General features: G+C 35.3%; 1 protein-coding gene across 3 annotated transcripts; it reads left to right on the top strand.

Moving 5' to 3' along the window:
• Positions 1–1,386: 1,386 nt before the first annotated feature.
• On the top strand, positions 1,387–15,735 carry LOC105047598 (riboflavin synthase). Of its 3 annotated transcripts, none has more exons than XM_073258938.1 (2): positions 1,387–2,414; positions 13,449–15,735. In XM_073258938.1, the coding sequence occupies exon 1, from the start codon at positions 1,532–1,534 to the stop codon at positions 2,393–2,395; it is 864 nt and encodes a 287-aa protein (XP_073115039.1). In that variant the 5' UTR covers positions 1,387–1,531; the 3' UTR covers positions 2,396–2,414; positions 13,449–15,735. The 3 variants fall into 3 exon arrangements, with proteins under 3 accessions (XP_073115039.1, XP_029121124.1, XP_010924892.1); XM_029265291.2 differs by having other exon boundaries at positions 13,425–15,735; XM_010926590.4 differs by lacking the exon at positions 13,449–15,735 and adding an exon at positions 2,955–3,132.
• Positions 15,736–20,872: the final 5,137 nt, after the last annotated feature.

Below are 20,872 nucleotides of genomic sequence, written 5' to 3'. Positions count from 1 at the left end.
TGGTACATCTCGATCTGATATGGACACAAACAGCTTCGTACGGTACGGTATTGAAAAAAATTTTGAATTAAAATTTTTATTTTTTAAATTTAAAATTATAATTTTTATTTTTTTCTCATTTTTTGATATTTTTTTATGATATTTTTTATTTTTTTAACCCCATAATTTTTTTTGGGATATTTTTTTTAAAAAATTAATTTTAAATAAAAAAAATAATTTAAATTTATATTTTTTATTTGAGTTAATATTTGAATTTTTATTTTTTCCTCATTTTTTTCTCATTTTTTACTTCTTTGTTTGGAATATTTTTTAAAAAAAATAATTTGAAATGAAAAAAGTAATTTGAAATGGTATTTTTTATTTTAATTAAAATTAAAAATTTTATTTTTTTAAATTAAAAATTATAATTTTTATTTTTTTCCTCAATTTTTAAATATTTTGCTCTTTTATGGCACTTTTTTTATTTTTTATTTTTTTGACATATTTTTTAAAAAAAATAATTTGAAATGGGAAAAATAATTTGAAATGATGGTTTTTATTTGAATTAAAATTAAAATTTTTATTTTTTTTAAATTCAAAATTATATTTTTTATTTGGCTCTCATTTTTTTATGATATTTTTTATTTTTTTAATTTTTTAAGATTCTTTTAAGATATTTTTTAAAAAATAATTTTTAAATGGATAAAATAATTTAAAATTATCTTTTTTATTTGAATTAAAATTAAAATTTTTATTTTTTAAAATTTATTCAAAATTATAATTTTTATTTTTTTTATTTTTTCTTCTTTTATGATATTTTTTTAAAAAATTAATTTGAAAAGGAGATTGTAATTTGAAATGATAATTTTTATTTGAATTAAAATTAAAATTATTATTTTTAAAATTTTAGAATTATAATTTCTATTTCTTAAAATATTTAATATTATTTTTAATTTTTTTTATATCAAATTTTTCAAATATTTTTTTTAAAAAATAATTTGAAATGGAGATACTAATTTTAAATGATAATTTTTATTTTTATTAAATTTAAAATTTTTATTTTTTTATAATTTTTTTTATTTTTTATCATATTTTTTTAGGAGAGAAAATAAAAAATATCAAAAAATATGGTATTTTTTAAAACATCATTTGTAACGGCGTTTTTAAAAATATCATTTCAAATGGTATTTTTAAAAATATCATATTTTTTGATATTTTTTATTTTTTAATTTTTTTTATGTGATCTATGTGGAAAATAGGGGATGATGTGGCTATGATAAAACGTCACTCAAAATAATATTTTATCAATTTTATATTATTTTGATAAATAAATTAAAAATTAAATTATTTAAATAAATAATTTTTTTATATTAATTAGAAAAAAAACTCTTCATCTAACATACGTGCCACGGGATCAATTACGGACGGGACCAGTCACGGCCGTGCCGTCGAAATCCCTACGACGGCTGTCTTAGTTGCCTGCCATCCGTTCGTCAAAATTCCCGAGAGCGGTGCGAACTGGGAGCACGCTCTCGCCATCAGCACGCGGAAAATGGCAACAGTTCGCACCCGCATCACTCTCTGCCTCCTCAAAACCCCCAAATTCTCGCCTCCCAATACCTCCAAAGCCTTGTTCCGCCCCACCTCCGTCTCCAACTCCGTCTCAATCTCCCATAGAACCCATAATAGGTTAAATACCCTTCATCTAAAACCCTATCTCTCCCCCTTCGTGAGGAAGTCCAAACCCCTAAAATCCGCCGCCGGTGGAGCCGTCAGGTCCCTCTTCACCGGCATCGTTGAAGAGATGGGCCAGATCCAGCACGTAGGGCCCTCCCATGACGGCGGCTTTGAGATGAGAATCGCCGCAAAGACCGTCCTCGGCGGCGTCCAGCTCGGTGATAGCATCGCCGTCAATGGCACGTGCCTCACCGTCACCGACTTCGACCCCGCTGCCTCTCACTTTACCGTCGGCCTCTCGCCGGAGACCCTCCGAAAGACCAACCTCGGCGATCTCCTTTCCGGCTCGCTGGTAAATCTGGAGCGGGCCCTCCAGCCTACCTCGAGGATGGGCGGACACTTCGTCCAGGGACACGTCGACGGGACGGGCGAGATCGTGTCGATGGAGCCCGAGGGGGACTCGCTCTGGGTGAAGGTAAGGGCGCCGCCGGAGCTGCTCCGTCTCGTGGTGCCCAAGGGATTTATCACGGTGGACGGGACGAGCCTAACGGTGGTCAGCGTTTACGAGGAGGAGAAATGCTTCGACTTTATGCTGGTGGCCTATACCCAGCAGAAGGTGGTGATCCCTTTGAAGAAAGTGGGGGATAAGGTGAACTTGGAGGTCGATATACTGGGGAAGTATATTGAGAAGTTGCTAGGGAGCGGGATTGGGTCTGCTGCCTCGGTTAGCTCTTCATGATGCGGAAAGGAATTCAGAGGTATTTTAGATTCCGATCCCCCATCGTTCCTTTTCTTCTTCTATTTGATTTGAATGCTTCGGATTTTTTTTTTTGGGGTGAAATTCTATACTGTCTTTCTACAATTGACCCTGAAATAAGGCATCTGATGCTGATGATATGTATCAAAGTTCAAACTTTGCTATGTTTTATTCGTTAGGTTTGTGGGGTTTGGATCTTGAATTCATGTATCTGATTATGCAATTGAATCAGAATTCAGCTCCTTTGTGATTCTCTTGGCTGACTAATGGAGGAACCAAAGTATTAGTTTTTGGGTAATCATCATTTGGGATGAGTATTTGGATTCATTATTATTTTTGTAAGCTTTTAGGTAGACAGGGTCGTAGACTATAGTTTCTAGTGATACCATCTTTCTGTTTAAGAAGGTCAGAAATTTTTCTTTTACACATGTTCGGTTAGTTTTCTGCACACATGAAAATCTGGCTCTGAGAATTTTATGTCATGTGGTTTAACAAGTTTTAGATAATACGATGAGTTATTATTTTAAAATTTTTTTTCCAGCAAAGAATGTCAGAAAGGAACCAGTGTCGAGGCAAGATCCATATAGCAACCTTCAAATTGTTGGGAAACAATTTGTTGTTCTACATAGCGGATCATAGTTCTGTCCTAATATTTAAATTCTGAATAACGTTATTTTCTTCCTGGCATTTTATGTTAGATGATCTCCATTGTTTGCTTATTTCATGTTTAATACTTCTGTATGCTGTTGGATTTGCTTATTCAAGAGCTTTTGAGCTTTTGGTATTAAACTTTTGTTCACATTCAGTTTTATATTTGTCAAGTTTTAGCAACTTCTGTTATTCCATTATTTTGTTAAAAAAAATATTCTAAAACCAAGAATTGAACGTCAATCATCTTATTCACTATTGAATGTTAATGTGGGTTTATGATGTTATGTTTTATAATAATTCAGACTTCATATCTTTTTTTTTTTTTAAAATTCTTAAGATTTTTTATATTATTTGCTTCACATATGTTTTGCTGTATATCATTTCATGGAAAAGCCATGAACTTTGATTATAGATTTTCACATCTTTTGATGCATTCTGATTATGAAAACTGGAGTCGACCCTTATGCAATAAAAGAAGTTGGACCAATGGAGATTCAAACATTGCAGTTCATTTCTGTGCAAGATATAAAGAAAATCACTTTTTCTAAACTGGTTTTTTGCATGATCCATAACCTTAGAAAGATGCAAGAGTAACCCTCTTCGAAGCAAAAGTGAATGTGGATAGCTAGTGTGTGCTTTGTGGTGAAGGTGTGAACTTTCGAGAATCTGTGTGGGCATGTGTTTAGTCCCAACAATTTTTAACTAGCCTTTTTGAGTGAAAGCCCGAATTATTATAAATATTCTCAAAGCAGACTTGTTTTATGGAGAAACCCATGTGGATTAGGGATACTACAACACAGGCCCATTTGGGCTGACCATGGCTGATCATGGTGTTTGTGATGGGATTTCTGGTACTTGTGATCGGATTTGAATAAGGTTTGGTCTTTTAGCTTAGTAAGGATGTTAGGGCTTAAACAGGAGCAATATGTGAGAACCTATGCGGGTGTGTATTTAATAGCTATATTGACTATACACGGGATAGATCTTGGGTATTTATGCGGAGCCAAAAAATCCAAATACCTAAACATGAACTCCTCATATATCCAGATCTTGGGTACTTGTACAGGGTTAAGAAATCCAAATAATACCTTCCAGCAAGCCATTTTTGGTAAGGAACCCAAAGAACCTAAACATTAACTCCTCACATTTATGCTTCTCGTAGACCTTTCCTAAGAAAGATTCAAACAAGGATGCTTGTTGGTCAAAACCACCATCTCACTATGTATAGTTGTTGCATGATGCTGCATTGATGGGAAATCTCAAAGAACGAATAAATTGATCCTTAAGATGCAAAATGTAGGAAATGCATAGCCTTACAGCGAGAAGTAGTGAGAATATATTGAAGGTGAGATTTTGATTGCATGGATAGTTGTATGTCAGAGGGATTCTTTGAAGATGCTTGAAATTTAGAGGTTCTTGTTCATGCTTTATCTTAAGAGTGCTTTTTGTGCTATGTAGCTTTCCTAAGTTCTTTAGCATGTCTATATCCATAATTGACAATAGATACTCCTGTCTAACTGAAGAAAATTTTTAAAAAAAAAAAAAATAGAAAAGAAAAGTTAGGACAAAACTATTGACTCCTTAGTTCCATCAAATCATGCTTCAATGGTTATTTGTAACACTTCTTGCCATTCTTTCCTTTTTCTCTCTCCTTTGCTTCTTACCCATGAAACCATGTACTCTTATCTGCTACCGCCTTTCTAATACTGAATATTTCTAGGCTTAATAATGAGTAGTTGGCTTCCTCTAGTGCTTATTCATGCCTCAACCATGATCTTGAGTAGGGTTTGGTGAAAGGAAAAAGCTTTGTTTTCTATACAATAAGCATTTGCTTGTGCTCTTAGATGCTTGTTGTTTGGTGAAAGATCCAACTGATGTAGGGCTTGTATCTTTGCACCCACATGCATGCGTGAACTTATATAAGGAAATTTGGTGTATTTTATTAGCACATACAAATCTGTGTGTATTGGGTAGACATGGAAATGATAGTGAGTTAAATATTTCTTTTCCATCCTTCAATATTCTATGTGTGTCTATATATATATATATATTTATTTATTTATTTATTTATTTACACATACGTGTGTGCGTGCGTGTGCGTCCGCATGCATGTGTGCACATGTGCATGAGTGAGTGAGACAAACAAAATTCATATGTTTTGGTGGTCTCTAGCTTATGCATTAACTTGGTGCAAAAATGGTCGGCATCAATTGCACTAGTTTGGTAAAATACATGATAGGAACATAAATTGAAATTCCACTTTATGGATCATGATCTACTCATCTTAAAATATGGGTAGATTTTGGTTTTTACATATTTTTTATGGTGTAGATCATGTTCAATAATTTGGATCTTGAATTTGGATGGTTCATCATCGATTTTGAATTGTTCCTCCTTTTTTATGTAGTCCATCTCTCGCTATTACATATATATATATATACATATACGCATGCGCACGCGCACACAACAATTCAGAATCAATCTCTCTCTCTCTCTCTCTGAGCTTCATGTTCAAAAAACAGGAATCTTTATATGCTTCTTTATGTGATAAAGTGTTTAAATTCAGGAATTTATTTTTCCTTTCCCTCTTCCTTACAATTTCCGCCTCAAGGTTTCACATCTTCTAGCAGCTACAAACACAGAGATTCAGACTTGAGATTTTAGAAAATCTTTTCTTTGTTGCTGTTATTGGAGGGAGTTATAAATTTTTCAAACTTTAAAGGATTATAACATCTATGATAATCTAGAGTTTTGGAAAATCTGTTCTCTGGGTTTGTTATTTGATAGAGAAGCATGTGAGACCATTAAATCATGAATCCTTTGTTCTCATTGCTGAGTTTGTTCATGGCTTGTCGTATGTTTGAGATGATGACGTGCATGCTTCCAGTTTGTTGTGCAATCACTAGTGTTACATACTTTCATGCTGGAATGTGTGCTCTATCATGGGGTTGCAAAGTACTTCTGTATTTTGGTAGATGCTCGACTTCACTAGGGGACTGATTTGGATTGCTTGACAATTTCCAATCACTTATATGAGATAATTTTGGTGTGTGGATCTCTTAGTTTTCAAGTCTGCATCTGCAACAGAGGACGCTTGTTAGATGGTTGGGATTTATTTCTTTTCTTCCTTTTCATTTCTCGTATATTTGCTTGTGGTTTGTTTTAGAAAAAGAGGAATTTACAATAAATCTATTTAGACATCTGTTTAACAAGCCAGTAACATTCAAGTTGGTCTAGCTCAAAGTTCACCATCTTAGTACCGGATCTCATATCGGTAGCATTCTATTACAGCATTGGTATATAATTCGGTACGATACAAGATAGTACATCGAGTGTCGGCATGATACGAAATAGTGTATCGATTTGGGACCAGTATGATTATAGGACAGTAAATCATGGTCTAGCCACTTGGATATTAATTAATGTATGAGATATTTTCTCTGTAAAGTCAATCCAGAAATTCATTTTCTCTTCACTTTAGCTGTCGAAAAATTTTGGATGTATTGTTTTTTGAAGCAAAATCCTGACTTTCAAGATCATATGCTGCCAAGCTGTAGCTATACCAGTAATAAACAAGCCTACACCAACCAGCTTGTAACTTTTGTAATGAGCAGCTATGACATGCGTGTTGACTTTCCGGGATCTTTTTGGAGATTCAAAACTCCTTCTCGTATTGAATGTCGAACGTGCGTGGACATCCGCATTGAGTGCATGTGGATATTCTATTGTTCGGTCGTTCCGTGAGAGGATCGTGCGGCGATGTTTCATGCGGTCATTCCACGGCCGTTTCGCGAACTCTCCATGTGCGTGCGGTAGTTCTGCATGCTGTTCTCATATACGGAGCTTCTATGGTCATCTGTGCCTATAAAAAGCATCCTCTTTTCTCAAGTTCCATACAAAAAAAAATATTGAGTGTTTCTATCTTCAAAAATTTTTTTTCTATCTTCAAAAATTCTCTCTTCGTGTTCTCTCTCTCTTTCGTTCATTTTGTTGATTGGACTGAGAACGAAGTTGATCGGTGTCCGTTTGAGATCGTGCCATTGACGGACATTGGAGTGCTTGACTTCCGAGTTGTACTTTGGAGGAGGGTGTGCGGCTCAGATCTTCGCATGAGAAAGGGTCGGAATCTTCTTTAGGGCAGTGGTTTATCCGCCTCCCGAGCTAGGTTCTATTTATTTTAACTTTTATCACATCATATTTAATTGTATCATACACATCACAGAAAAAAATATTTTAATATATATATTTTTTGATTGACATCTAAATTATAAATAAATTTTTTTTAGCCTATTTCATCATTTTTCCATCTTAAGCTTACTCTTCAATACAATTTTTTTTAATTAATTCATTTTTCTATGGTTATATATATATATATATTATTTCATATATTATCTATAACAGTTAAAGGAGATTCCTAAAAATATTTTTGTAGTGTATGCATATTTAATATAATTATTTGTATATATTTAAGGCTTATATTCCTTGCATATTTATATATTATTTTTAATTGACCAGTATTATTTTCTATAGTTTTGTGTTGTATAAATTAATTAAAGATCTCCTCAAAACTTATATTGCTACATGCTGAACCTTAATAAAACTTATTAAGTCTACTAGTTAAAAAAAAACTGATAATTTTTTTTTAAATACCAGTTTTTCTTTTTGAACCTTACTTGGTCCAAATAGCTACTCTTAGAGATGAAATCTTTAGTCTTAAACCCGACAAGTTTGATGGAACCGATTTTAGGAGGTGGCAAAGCCAAATGAAATTTTGGTTAACCACTTTGGGGCTCTGGTCAATTATTGACGAATTCTCTGCCTCTTCTAGTTCAACCTCTCCTGCCACCTCTGAAGAAGACTATCTTTGTAAGGGTAGAATTTTAAGTGTCCTTAGTGATTCACTCTATGATGTTTATTTATCTGCAAAGAGTACAAAAGAATTATGGAATAATCTAGAGTCTGAATATGTCCTAGATGATGTTAGTGTTGAGCGGTTCAACATCGCATTATTTCTTAGATATGTTATGGTAGATGATAAACCTATAAATGACCAACTCCACTAATTTCAAGAATATCTTAGGAAGCTTCAAACCAATGGAATATCTCTTTCTGAAAAATTTAAGGTCTCGAGCCTTCTTGATAAATTGCCTCCTTCTTAGGATGGCTTTGCTAAAGGTCAGCTCCATAAATAAGGAGAGCTAATCCTAACTCAACTTCTCAATTCAATTAGGATAGAAAACCAACATAGGTCTAAAACCCAGCAAATCAGAGTTCTAGATGCTTAAGCTAACCCAACTCTTACCAAATCCAAATCAAAATCTAATTTTCAACCAAATCAATAACACTAGTCAAATCATCCTAACCGATCCTACTCAAATAAGTTCAAGCCTAAGGATAAAAACTTCAAGGCCAATAACACTAAATCCATCAAACCTGTCCAAGGTCTGAGTAATAAGTTCTGCTTTGTGTGCGGAAGGATCAATTATCTTACGAGAGACTGTTATCATCGGAAGAAGGAGTCCTTTCGCAAGCCTTTTGGTTCTTCGGGACGTCACGCTCATGTAATTGAAGATCCAAAAAATACCACCTTTAGATCAATAAGCTTTAATCCTAAAGTTAATATTACTTCCTCTAACTTTGATTGGTGGTTGGATTCAAGAGTTAATGTTCACATTTGTTTTGACCGCTCATGGTTCACTAATATTCAAGACTCAAGCGGAGAAGGTGTAATCTTTGGGAACAATACAGCCGCCAGGATCAAGGGACAAGGACGAATTAATTTGAAGATGATTTCTGAAAAAGTTCTTACCCTGACGGATGTATTGTATGTTCCAGACCTTAGGAAGAACCTAGTCAGTGGATCTCAGTTGGTTCAGAAGGGATATAAAATTATCCTTGATTGTAATAAAGTTGTAATAACTAAGAATAATACTTTCACAGGAAGAGGATATGTAAGTGAAGGCTTATTCAAATTAAATATAATAAATTATTTTATTAATAAAGCTGAGAATCAAGTTTATTTTGTGAATAAATCTAATTAAAATTTGTGACATGATAGATTAAGTCATGTACACTTAAGGAAAATCAAACAAATGATGGATTTAAAGCTAATTTTCAAATCAATCTTAGATACATCTAAGTGTGAAATATGTGTTGAATCTAAAGAACCAAAAAAATCATTCAAATCAATTGAAAGAAATTTTTCAATCTTGGAATTGATACATGGTGATGTATGTGACTCTTCCAAAACTGCAACCCGTGGTGGCAATAGGTATATAGTAATTTTTATAGATGATTTTTCGAAATACTGCTTTTATTACCTAATTAAATCTAAGGATGAAATTTTTAATAAGTTCAAAATTTATAAAAGTTAAGTAGAAAATCAATAAGAAAAGAAAATTAAGATTCTTAGGACTGATAGAGGAGGGGAGTATACTTCAAATGACTTTTTCCTGTTCTGTCAAGAACATGAAATAATTCATGAAGTAACCGCTCCTTACTCTCCACAGTTCAATAGTGTGGCTGAGTGTAAAAATCATACCTTCTTGGATATGGTGAATGCTATGTTGATTAGCTTAGGTCTGCCTAAGAACTTGTGGGGGGGAGCTCTTCTGTCTTTTTGCTTCATTCTAAATAGAATTCCTGTTAAAGATGGTGGTAAAACTCCTTATAAATTTTGAAAAGATAGAGCTCCTAACTTAAATTTTCTCAAAGTGTGGGGGTGTCTAGCTAAAGTGAATATTCCTGAACCAAAAAGAGAAAGCTAGGATCTAAAACTATAGATGCTGTCTTTATTGACTATGCCTAAAATAGTAATGCCTATAGGTTCTTAGTGATTAAATCAGATATTAGTGATATAAGTTATAATTCAATCCTAGAAGCTAGAGATGTTTCTTTGTTTGAAGATACATTTTTTTTTAAAACTAGAATTTCAAGATCCCTAAAATGTAAACCATCTTCTTTTAGATCTATGACTTAGAATTTGAAACTGAAACTGAATTAAGAAGAAGTAAAAGGATCATAATTGAAAAAATTTTTGGAGAAGAATTCTTTAAATATCTTGTAGAGGATGATCCTTGCATGTATGATGAAGCTATGTCATTATCAGATTCATCATATTGGAAGGAAGCTATAAATAGTGAAATTCAATCAATCTTCGAGAATAAAATTTAGATTTTATCAAATTTATCTCCTGAAAATAAAGCAATAAAAATTAAATGAATTTTCAAAAGAAAATTAAGACCAGATGGAACAGTAGAAAGATATAAAACTAGGTTAGTAGCTAAGGGATACAGCCAAAAGAAAGACATAGATTATTTTGATACCTATGCTCCTGTAGCTAGGATAACCACCTTAAGAACCTTGGTAGCATTAGCATCAATTCAAAAATTAATGATTCATCAAATGGATGTAAAAACTGCATTCTTAAATGGAGAATTAGAAGAAGAAATCTATATAAATCAACCTTAAGGTTCTATAGTCAAAGGATAAGAACATAAGGTATGTAAATTAATTAAATCACTTTATGGATTAAAACAAGTTTCTAGACAATGCATATTAAATTTGATGAAATTATCCTAGGTAATAACTTTAGGATTAACGAACATGATAAATGTGTGTATTATAAAAGAAATAACTCAGATTTTATCATTTTATGCCTATATGTAGATGATATTCTATTATTTGGAACATCACTAAAAATAATACAAGAAACTAAAGATTATTTGTCAAATAATTTTGATATGAAAGACTTAGGAGAAGCTGATATAATCTTATGAATGAAACTTAAAAGAATAAATAATGAAATAGTCATAAACCTAACACATTCAATAGAAAAAATACTTAAAAGGTTTGAATATTTTGATCTAAATCCTGTCTCTATCCCATAGATCATATTTAACTAAGAACTTAGGAGAATCTATAAGACAGTTAGAGTATTCTCAGAGGATAGGGTCACTGTTATATGTAGCAAATAGAACCCGTCCTGATATAGCTTATGCAATAGGCAGGCTAAGTCGGTATACTAGCAATCCTAGTGAAGAACATTGAAAAGCCTTAGAAAGAGTCTTTAGATATCTAAAAGGGACTCTAGATTACTCTTTTTGTTCTTCAGTTATTCAGAAGTATTAAAAGGATATAGTGATGCTAACTGGATGACAGATAAATTAGATGTTAAGTCTATCATAGGTTATCTCTTCATGTTTGGAGGAGGTGCAGTATCTTGAGGTTCATGTAAACAAACAATAATAACAAGAAGTACGTTAGAGTCTGAATTAACTGCTCTTGACACCATTTGCACTGAAGCACAGTGGCTAAAAGATTTAGTTAATGATATTGAAATTCTTTCATTCAAAATATCTGTAGTATCAATAAATTGTGATTGTAGAGCTCTAATAGATCTGTTAAATAAGCAGATATTAAATAAAAAAATGAACAATCATATTCTGATCAAATATAAAACTGTGAGAAATAAAATGAAAGATGTGATATCACTTCAATTTATAAGATCAAAAAATAATCTATTTGATCTTTTAACCAAAAATCTTTCAAAGACTTTGGTATTTGAGACATCGAGGGGGATGGAGCTTAAGCCCATATATTAGTCACCAGACTGGACCCTACCTTTACGTTTGAAGATTCTAGGGTCAAGGTTCAAAGGATAACGATCTTTGAGGTGACATCTGAGAGCATTGATTCTTGGAGTTTGTCTCCAACCCATCTGCATGGTGTAGTGCTTTATGTGTAACGATTAGGTTGAGCATAGCTCTCAATAGATCCAAGGCTGAAAGTTCAGCGAGGTACGATTCCGTTACATGTACCCTTGGAGGATCTACCTTAGTGAGAGTAGTCGTGAGGCCGCGACTATGGGATTAGGGTGAATCCTTAGTAACTTTCATGACAATCAAGGCAAGCTCATGGCCTAAATAGCACTATTCCGCATTTGATCAAGTCATCTTTATCTTGTGTGTATTTTATACTAAATACAAGTTCAAACCTAGAAGGTACTTGTACTAAGCACAAAAAAAATCCAATGAAAGTTTTTAAATATTTGCTGAATTTAAATATTTTGTGAGTTTTGAAATTTATGGGGGATTGTTGACTTTTCGGGATCTTTTCAGAGTTTCAAAACTCTCGTGTGGAATGTCGAACGTGCATGGACGTCCGTGTCGAGTGCGCGTGGATATTCCGCCGTTCGGCTGTTCTGCGAGAGGATCGCGCGGCAACGTTCCGTGCGGCCATTCTGCGGCCGTTTCGTGAACTCTACGCACGCAGACAGCAGTTCCGCGTGTTTTCGCACACGGAGCTTCCGCGGTCGTCTGCGCCTATAAAAGGCGCCCTCTTTTTCTCAATTTTCATACGAAAAAAGTACCGAGTCTTTCTATCTTCAAAAAATTATCTCTTCGTGCTCTTTCTCTCTTTCGTTCATTTTGTTGATTGGACTGAGGACGAAGTTGATTGGCATCCGTTCGAGATCGTGCCATCGACGGGCATTGGAGTGCTTAGCTTCCGGATTATACCTTGGAGGAGGGTGTGCAGTTCAGATCTTCACACGAGGAGTCGGAATCTCCTTTAGGGCAGTGGTTTATCTGTCTCTTGAGTTAGGTTCTATTAATTTTATTTTTTATCACATCATATTTAATTGTATCACACACGTACAGAAAAAAATTTAATATATATATATATATTTTGATTGACATCTAAATTATAAATAATTTTTTTTTTTGAGTCTATTTCATCATTTTTCCATCTTAAGCTTATTCTTTAATACAATTTTTTTTAAATTAATTTATTTTTTTATAATTTTAATTTTTTCTGTAGTTTTATATATATATATATATATATATATATATATATATATATATATATATATATATATATATATATATATATATATTATTTCATATATTTTTTATAACAATGCACTGCACAGGAGTGTCCTTTCATTAGGCCAATAACAAGAGGTGGGAATCTAAGAGTGTTTTGGGAAGCCATAAAATTCAAAGAAATTACAATCAGGCTAGGAATAGAGGAAGGCCTTTTTCTTCTTTATGGAATTCTTTGGATATGGTCAGGGTTTCCAATGTTATATAGCCTAACTATTGAAGAGAATTTAGAGACAAATAATGCTGATGGAAGAAGAAAGTTGGTGGGTGAAAAAGGACAAAAAGGGATGTTTTCTTTTAAGGTGTTCCTTTTGCCATAAAGGTTGATGTTCTGTCACTGTTTTTCATTTAGGTAAACTATTGTTAACGTGTTTCCTCATGACTTGCACTGTTAAATTTTAAATTCATGTCTGAATTTAGTTTCTATTTGGCAACCCTGACTTGTACTGTAAATGGAACTTGCCATATTATTGGAGTACATGAGATGGCATACCTTGTAGATGCACTGATCTTCACTAAAATAGACTGGTGGTGCATCGGCTAAAGCTGGCTGAAAATGCCAATTCATTGGCACGCAGAAACCTAGAAGGCAGATGGTATCTTGGTGTTTGAACTTCGAACAAGCATTTATTAAAAGCTTCCTGAAGTAAACTTGTTTTGTAGCTTATAGTGTGATTTAGAAGGTTTATTTCCTTTTATGGTTGTATGAGATGGAAGTGGAATATGCTATCTTGATCTGATTTCCTTTCATTGAACAAGAGTGGATGGGGCCCTGCTAGCCTGATTCACTTCTCACCTAGACTTGAAGCATGTGTCATCTTCATTAGAAGCATGAGTGAAGCTTGGATTAGGATATTTGGTGTTGGTTCTATAAAATGACAAGCCAAAAGTAGAATTCCTAGCTTCTTGTAAAAGCCTTTTTTTTTAAAAAAAAAAAATTCTTCTGATAATAATATTTTTAACATATTATTATCAGATACTTACCTTTTGTAGGGAGCACTTTCTTGTTTTAAAAGTTGTAAAAATATCTTTTTTTAAGTAATGTCAAACAAAATGTTGTACGAACCCAAGTTGTTCTTGTGGCTTGCATAGACAACAAATTTGATAGGTTAAAATTATCTACATTTAACCATCCACCAGCACTGAACAACAATTTTGTATAACCATGGTTGTAACACGTTAGTTGGTGGTGATGCTCTAGCGATAAAAGAGGCGGCTCCCAATTGTTTTTTATTGTTAAGCTGTAAAACTATTATAAACTGTCGAGATGGCAGCGTTTAGGCTGGGTTAGCTCTAGTCTCTGGTCTCTCGGTATCGTTGTTTGCCGCAGTATGCTATTTGACTCAACCCAACCGGCGGAATCGAAGCATGTATCGACCCAGCGTCACCAGACGTCACCGGTCAGTACGTTGCGCTGCGTGTTCATAGTATTACGATAATTCATCTGATGTGATGATTTATTTCACGGACGAGATCTCTGATTCAAATCTAGGATGATACAGCTACGTCAGAAAAAAGAATAGAAGAAAGAAGCATCTGACTCTTGTATGTATACTCGGCAGCGATGAATCAATATCTAACCCCACAGCTGCTGCACGGCACCATTTATTACTTGAAAAAACTGTACATCAGTACGATGCACAAGATCACGTGTATCAACGTACAAATTAATGTACCCCCACCGTCCACCCGGTGGTCCCTCATCTATCCCACTGCTTGAGCTCCCTAAAATTTTGGAAAAAAAAGGGAATGGTCCAATGGCAAATTGATCGAAAACGTAAGGGCATATTTCTGCAAGAAACTTCAGCCTGCGTGGCTGCACTTTGCGGTGCACGTGTCGCGATGCCAACGCTCGAATCCGTGGTGGCATGAACGTTCGAGGAACCAATCCCGTACCCCGTTTCCATTACCACCAAGTTCCCTCTTTTGCCCCTCCGACGGCCTCTGCTTCTCAACCAGATCGGGGGCAATTGCGGGAATCGAAAATATAGCCGGACTGCTTGCAGGAGGGTTGTCCACCCTATTGCCCCGCGCGTGTTCGAATTTACCCACCGGTCTTTCGTATCCGTCCATTATTATATGTTCGACCCCACTCCTTTCTTTAAATTAAATTAAATCCCACACGGCGCTATACCGGTCGAGGAGGGGAAGAAGAAATCGAACCATCCCGCTGCTTCCATCGATCGCCGTCATGAAGAGATCCGGGGCGAAGGTGGCCGCTGCCTCGGTGGCCGTTGCGTCCTCCACCGCCGCCCTCACTGCCGCCACCTATACTGCCGCTCTCTCCGATTCCTCCTCCGATCCCAATTTCCAACTCCTGCTCAGGTAATTGTTTGCTAATTTGTAGCTGGATTGCCCTAATTTCTATTTTAAGAATTTTCTCCTCTTCTTTCTGGTTAAAATCAAAGAAATCGTCTGAGTTGGTATTTATTCTTCTAGTCCGGCGAGATGGAGGAGCGGCGGCGGTCGTCTTCCGCGACGGATAGATTTGCTCCGAGATTCGATGGATTGCGGTTTATTGAGACGCTCGTGACAGCTCATCGATGAGGATTAGAAAGCTAGAAGTTCACGATTTCTCCCTCTTTTTTTTTTTTTCTTGCTTGGTGTGAGTGTAGCTAAAGATGTCTGATGATTGATGGAATGTAACGTTTGATTAGCTGTAATTGTAATTAATTGAAATAGTAGGTGTGATCATTGTTATGCTGAGACAAATTGTGTCCGTTGCCGAGAAAAGTTTGTAGAGGACAGGGAAGATTCCTATCTCGTCTGATGTTGGGTTATTATTTATTAATTGTACCATCCCAATTCTTACCAAAGAAAAAAAAAAAAAAACCACCATTGTAAGGAGTCAAAACTTATGCGACGCCTTGCTGTCAATTTTGAAGCAGCAAGCTGGCAGGTGTGAATTCACGTGGTAAAGACCAGGATGGCGCCTTGTACCAAAAAAATAAGATAAAATAAAATAAAGCCAGACTGGTGCCAAGGGTGCTTTGATGTTTACCTTAAGCCTTGGCTGCTTCCTTTCTTGAGAAGGTACTTTGTCAGCTATTAGTTTAGAATTATTATATTACCTATTAGTTCATGAGCATTTTTTCCAAAATGTCTAACATGGATGTAAAACTGTGGCAATGTAATAACACAATAGAAAAATATATGACTACACAATGGCACTCCAAACTACATCAGTGCTTATACGAGCCATGTCTATGTGCAGTTTCTTGCACCAATAACTGAACCTTGTCATCTTATCCAATTTCTAATGCATGGTTGAGCTTGACGAAGCAAAATCCATACTCTGACCCATAAATAGTATTCTAGCAATACGTGCAAATTTAGCTCTTGGTATCAAAGGCATAATGGCCAGGGGAGGAGGTGACATCGAAAGCATTGTCATTCAACAAGGACATTGGATCTCGCCTCCCAATTTACCCCATACCATGCTACATTACGACTATGTACTGCGTCCGTTTGTACTCCACATTCACCTGGTATCCAAACACCCGAAGCAGCCCATTAAGCTCGGCCACCTGAGTCGCATCCATGAAGCACCATGACATTCGACAACGGGACTTGCAATTAAATTTGTCGATTTCAACGATTCATTTTAATTGTCATATTTTTGATCTGAAATTATGAATCGAGAGTCATGACAATCCATACTCATTGCATACTCATAAAAATCTTTCTCATAATATACAAGCATATTATCATACTATCCTAAAACAACAGCGAAATAATTAGTCAATAATTTAAATTCAAAATATAACGATCTAAATTTTTTTTTATTATCTCAATAAATTCAACAATGATTATAGCCTTACATCAAATTCAATAAGACTTTCAACTTAAAATAAAATATGGAAATTCTACTTCTGATCACTCTTCCATTCATATCTTGTATCATCTTAATTTCTCAACATCTGTAAAACAGTAAAATAGGAGGTAATGAACTAGACAGCCCAGTAAGCAATGATCACTTTCAACAGATTTTATCAGTATTTAAGTAAATAATCATTTATAAAAATAAACATATAGAGTTCATCAATTCGAAATCAATTTCGATTATGCAATATAGTTCATGCCAGATTCACTTTTTTTTCGAAAATTCGAGTTTCTTTCGAGATTTCAATTTCTTTCATTCTTAAGTTCTTTTCATCAACCATGAGCTATGATCATATTTTTCCTATGGCAGGGTTATAACACCACATATCTTCTTGCGGTGAGCTGTGAATCATCTGGCAGTAAAGTCCTTTGGAACCCTGATCTCTCTGGCGGTTTGTCGCTGGTCTCTCTGGCGACATAAACTCTTAGACAAATCAATTGCCAACGTATATGCCTCCATTGGTGGGTCCTTTACATAGTCAGATTGTCAATTCATATTGTTCTTATGTCAGAATTCTTCATAAATCATATTTCATATTCTAATTTCAATAAGAAACATATAATCATGTAGTATCGAAATCAATCAATATAATGCATCATGAAATCAATATATTCAATCATGTTTCATCATAATATTTCGAATAAGATATTTTTTATAATAAAATATCATTCATTCAATTCATGCATCGTTTTACAATTTATGTCAGAAAAATAATTATAATTTATCGATAAATCTAGAAAAAGTGAAACAGTACTTACCTCGAACGCATTCTAATAAATCACATAATTCTATACATTTTCTTCTAAAATTCTTCAGTTCATAAATCATATCACAATATCTGATTATCAGGTGTCAACGATACCTATACGAGATCAAATTCAATAATCAAAAGAATATAAATACCATATTTCAATGGTTTAAATTGGGTCCGATCATCTAATTTCATCTAATCAAAATCTAATTAGGACATAAACGATCCAAAGTTTGACTATCAGATCAAATCGGATTCGAAGTGATAGGATCGAGATTTCTTTATTGATTTCATAAAATCATGTAGGGAGAGAAAATCATAGGAAAGAGAATTTATGAGGTACAATTCGAATTGATCAGGTGACACAATCCAACATTACGATTGGTCCAATATCTCGATTGATGAAATCAACATGATCAAATCAAGTCATAGCTAGATTGGAATCATGGATGATCAAACTAAGGATTCATGATCTGATCAAGGTGCTGGCATACTACCTGACAACCACGGATCAGGATGCTTTCACTAGAATCATTCAAATTTATCAAAATAAAATTCTTTTTCTTGATAAATTCTAAAAAAATAAACTTCTAGAGAGATACAATTCTAGAGAGAGAAATTTATGAAGTTGAATCTGTACTAATTAGACGATACGGTTCAACAAATTCGATTGATCAGATCAAGATAAATTAATCAAATCATGCTGAAATTATCACATGGATAATTCAATAGAATCATTAGTGATAAAATCTAAAGATATTTGATCTGATCAAGATAGGTGCTAGTACGCTGCTCGACAATCATAGATCAGGATTCTTCATCAGATCAGAAATATTAAAAAAAATTTCTCATTGATAAATCGATCAAAAGAGAGAAACAGATTTAGAGAGAGAAAATTCTAGAGAGAAAAATTCATCTTGGACTCTTCAGACGATATGATTCAATAAATCCGATCGATCAGATCAAATCATGCTGAAATTATCATGTGGATAATTCAATAAAATCATAAAAAATAAAATCTAAAAATACCTAATCTGATCAAAGTGGGTGTCGGTGTACCGTCCGACGATCACAGATCAAAAATCCATCACTAGAATCATTTAAATTCATCATCATCTTCTCAAAATTCTAAAAATCTTAGGAGAAAGAAATAACCTAGAGAGAGAAAGTAAAGGAAGAAAAAAAAAGAGAAAAAAAAGGAAGGGAGAGAGGAGAAAGTCTATATTTTTTTTTCTATTTTTCTTCTTTTTTTTTTCTTTTTCTTCTTCTTCGTTTTCTTTTTATTTTCTTTTCCTTCTTCTTTTTCTTTTTTTCTTCCCAGGCTTAACTTGGGCCAAAACATAGGACCATGTGGTCCCCTCCTTTGCTCGACCAACCAAGGGCCGCAGTCAGCATGACGGTGGCCGGCGACAAGGGGACGACGATCGGACCAAACCAGTGGTCGGCGGTGACCACCGGCGTCGGAAAATCGATGAAAAGAGGACAAAAATAGAGGTTTCTTTCGCAACAAAATCCGACGACTCTGGTCGCCGGCGATCGTGCACACGAACACGGAAAGAAAAGAGGAAAAGAGAGGAAGGGGAGGAGGCTCACCTTTGACGTCGGCGAAGCTTTCCGGCAAGAAAATTGGACGGGCACAGAGTCGGTCTTTTGCGATGATTTTTCGACGATTGCCACCGATGGACTTTGGGATTTTCAGTGGAAGAGAGAGAGGAGGGATCCCTCCTTAAATAGAGCTGGAGGGGGCTCTTTCCGACTCCGGTTGGTAGCCGGTGAAAAGAGGAAGAAGATTCCCGAAGGGAGTCTTCTCCTTTGTTTTCCCTTCCTCTTTTTTTTTTTTTTCGTTTGGGCTTTATGGGCTGGGTTTAAGGCTTAATTGGACCGGGCTATAACAATGACTTGTCCACTAGCCACCAGAAATTCTATCTTCTACTTCCCCATTGACCATGATGCATCTTAGAATTTAGTAAGGATCACCCATTCTCATTTCAAAGTCCAACTCTCCCCAGCCAAACATGCCCCAAGATTCGATAAATGATGCACAAAAAAAAAAAAAACATCTAACTAGCTATGTTATTGGTGAAAAAGAATCCTCCCAATGCCTCTATCTGGAAGGCTCAGTCTCCACCTTGTGTACTTTTATTTATTCATTTATTTTTCACTTCACTTAAATACACCTTCTCGCAGTTACATATTTTCCTACTAACAGATTCTTGGTCCTTGTTTCTCATCTTTGGTGGTAGCATAGAACATAATAACTAGTAACTCCAAGGAACATTATTTTTTATTTTCCTTTTTTTTTTTTTTTGTTCAAAAAGTTAGCGCCTTGCAGGTGTTGCACCCTAATCGGCTTCGTTCAAACTCATTTCTGGCAGTAGTGATAGTGGGCCTAAACGGTACAAACCCACCAGAGGCCTGGTCAGAGCCCACCAGATCTTAGAAGAGTGCACAGACGGGCCCACAAGCATGATGATGGTAATTACTGAAGAGAGCCCTGTCCCGTGGAAAAGTCTCCCCTCTGCTACCTGGCCGGGACTTCAGAGGTTCCCGTGACATGAATGCCAGCAGGAGAAGGTACGGTGACCAGAATCGAAACCCACGGCCCCACCGCCAGGCCCAGGCACCAGTGAGGGAAGGGCCGGTCGGCTGGTGACAGGCGTGGCACGAGGGAGGGAGGAGGAAGGGCCCGGGGCTCGTCATGATGCGTGCTAGGTGTGGATTTGCTGGATTCCAATATTGCCTTGGGAGCAAATGGGACAAACAAACCGTAAAGGATCCTCTTTACAGGAGGTCTCAACGCGGATTGCCAAAATGTCACCATGTGAGATGCATTCAATTATATCCTTCCGCCTATATTTATTCTCTCCGATTCATAACGCGGATGAAGCAGGCAAATATAATAATGTCTGTCCTATGTAAGACTGTCTAAAGAAAATCCCCTGTAACCCGTTTATTGTGACGCAGGTAAATTTTGATGGCTCAGTTAGAGACTGTTACTGGCATTATTGGCGGTTATCAGAATTATCTTACCCAAGCTGGTGGAAGAAATTAAATTGCCGTTGCGCCCTGCTACGTTTGGGAGGGATTATGCATGGCAGTTGGCAAATGTAAAGCTTCCTAGGTGTGACGAGAGAGAAACTATATCACTATCATCTTATGGATCAATGAAGAAGCCATTCAGGGACTTCAAAGTAATACCATTTTACAAAATATTTTGTAGATCAATGGAGCTATGTAGACTTTCAAAGCAACTCCTATATAGAGGGAGGGAAATTAAGCTGCTCATTACT

The sequence above is a fragment of the Elaeis guineensis genome, chromosome 6 (genome assembly GCF_000442705.2).
Source record: "Elaeis guineensis isolate ETL-2024a chromosome 6, EG11, whole genome shotgun sequence".
Taxonomy (NCBI): domain Eukaryota; kingdom Viridiplantae; phylum Streptophyta; class Magnoliopsida; order Arecales; family Arecaceae; genus Elaeis; species Elaeis guineensis.
This window is presented reverse-complemented; position numbering and strand designations above follow the sequence as displayed.

Bases quoted from the DNA above. Each gene is read 5' to 3' on its own strand.
- LOC105047598 (XM_073258938.1), top strand. From the start codon at position 1,532: ATGGCAACAGTTCGCACCCGCATCACTCTCTGCCTCCTCAAAACCCCC.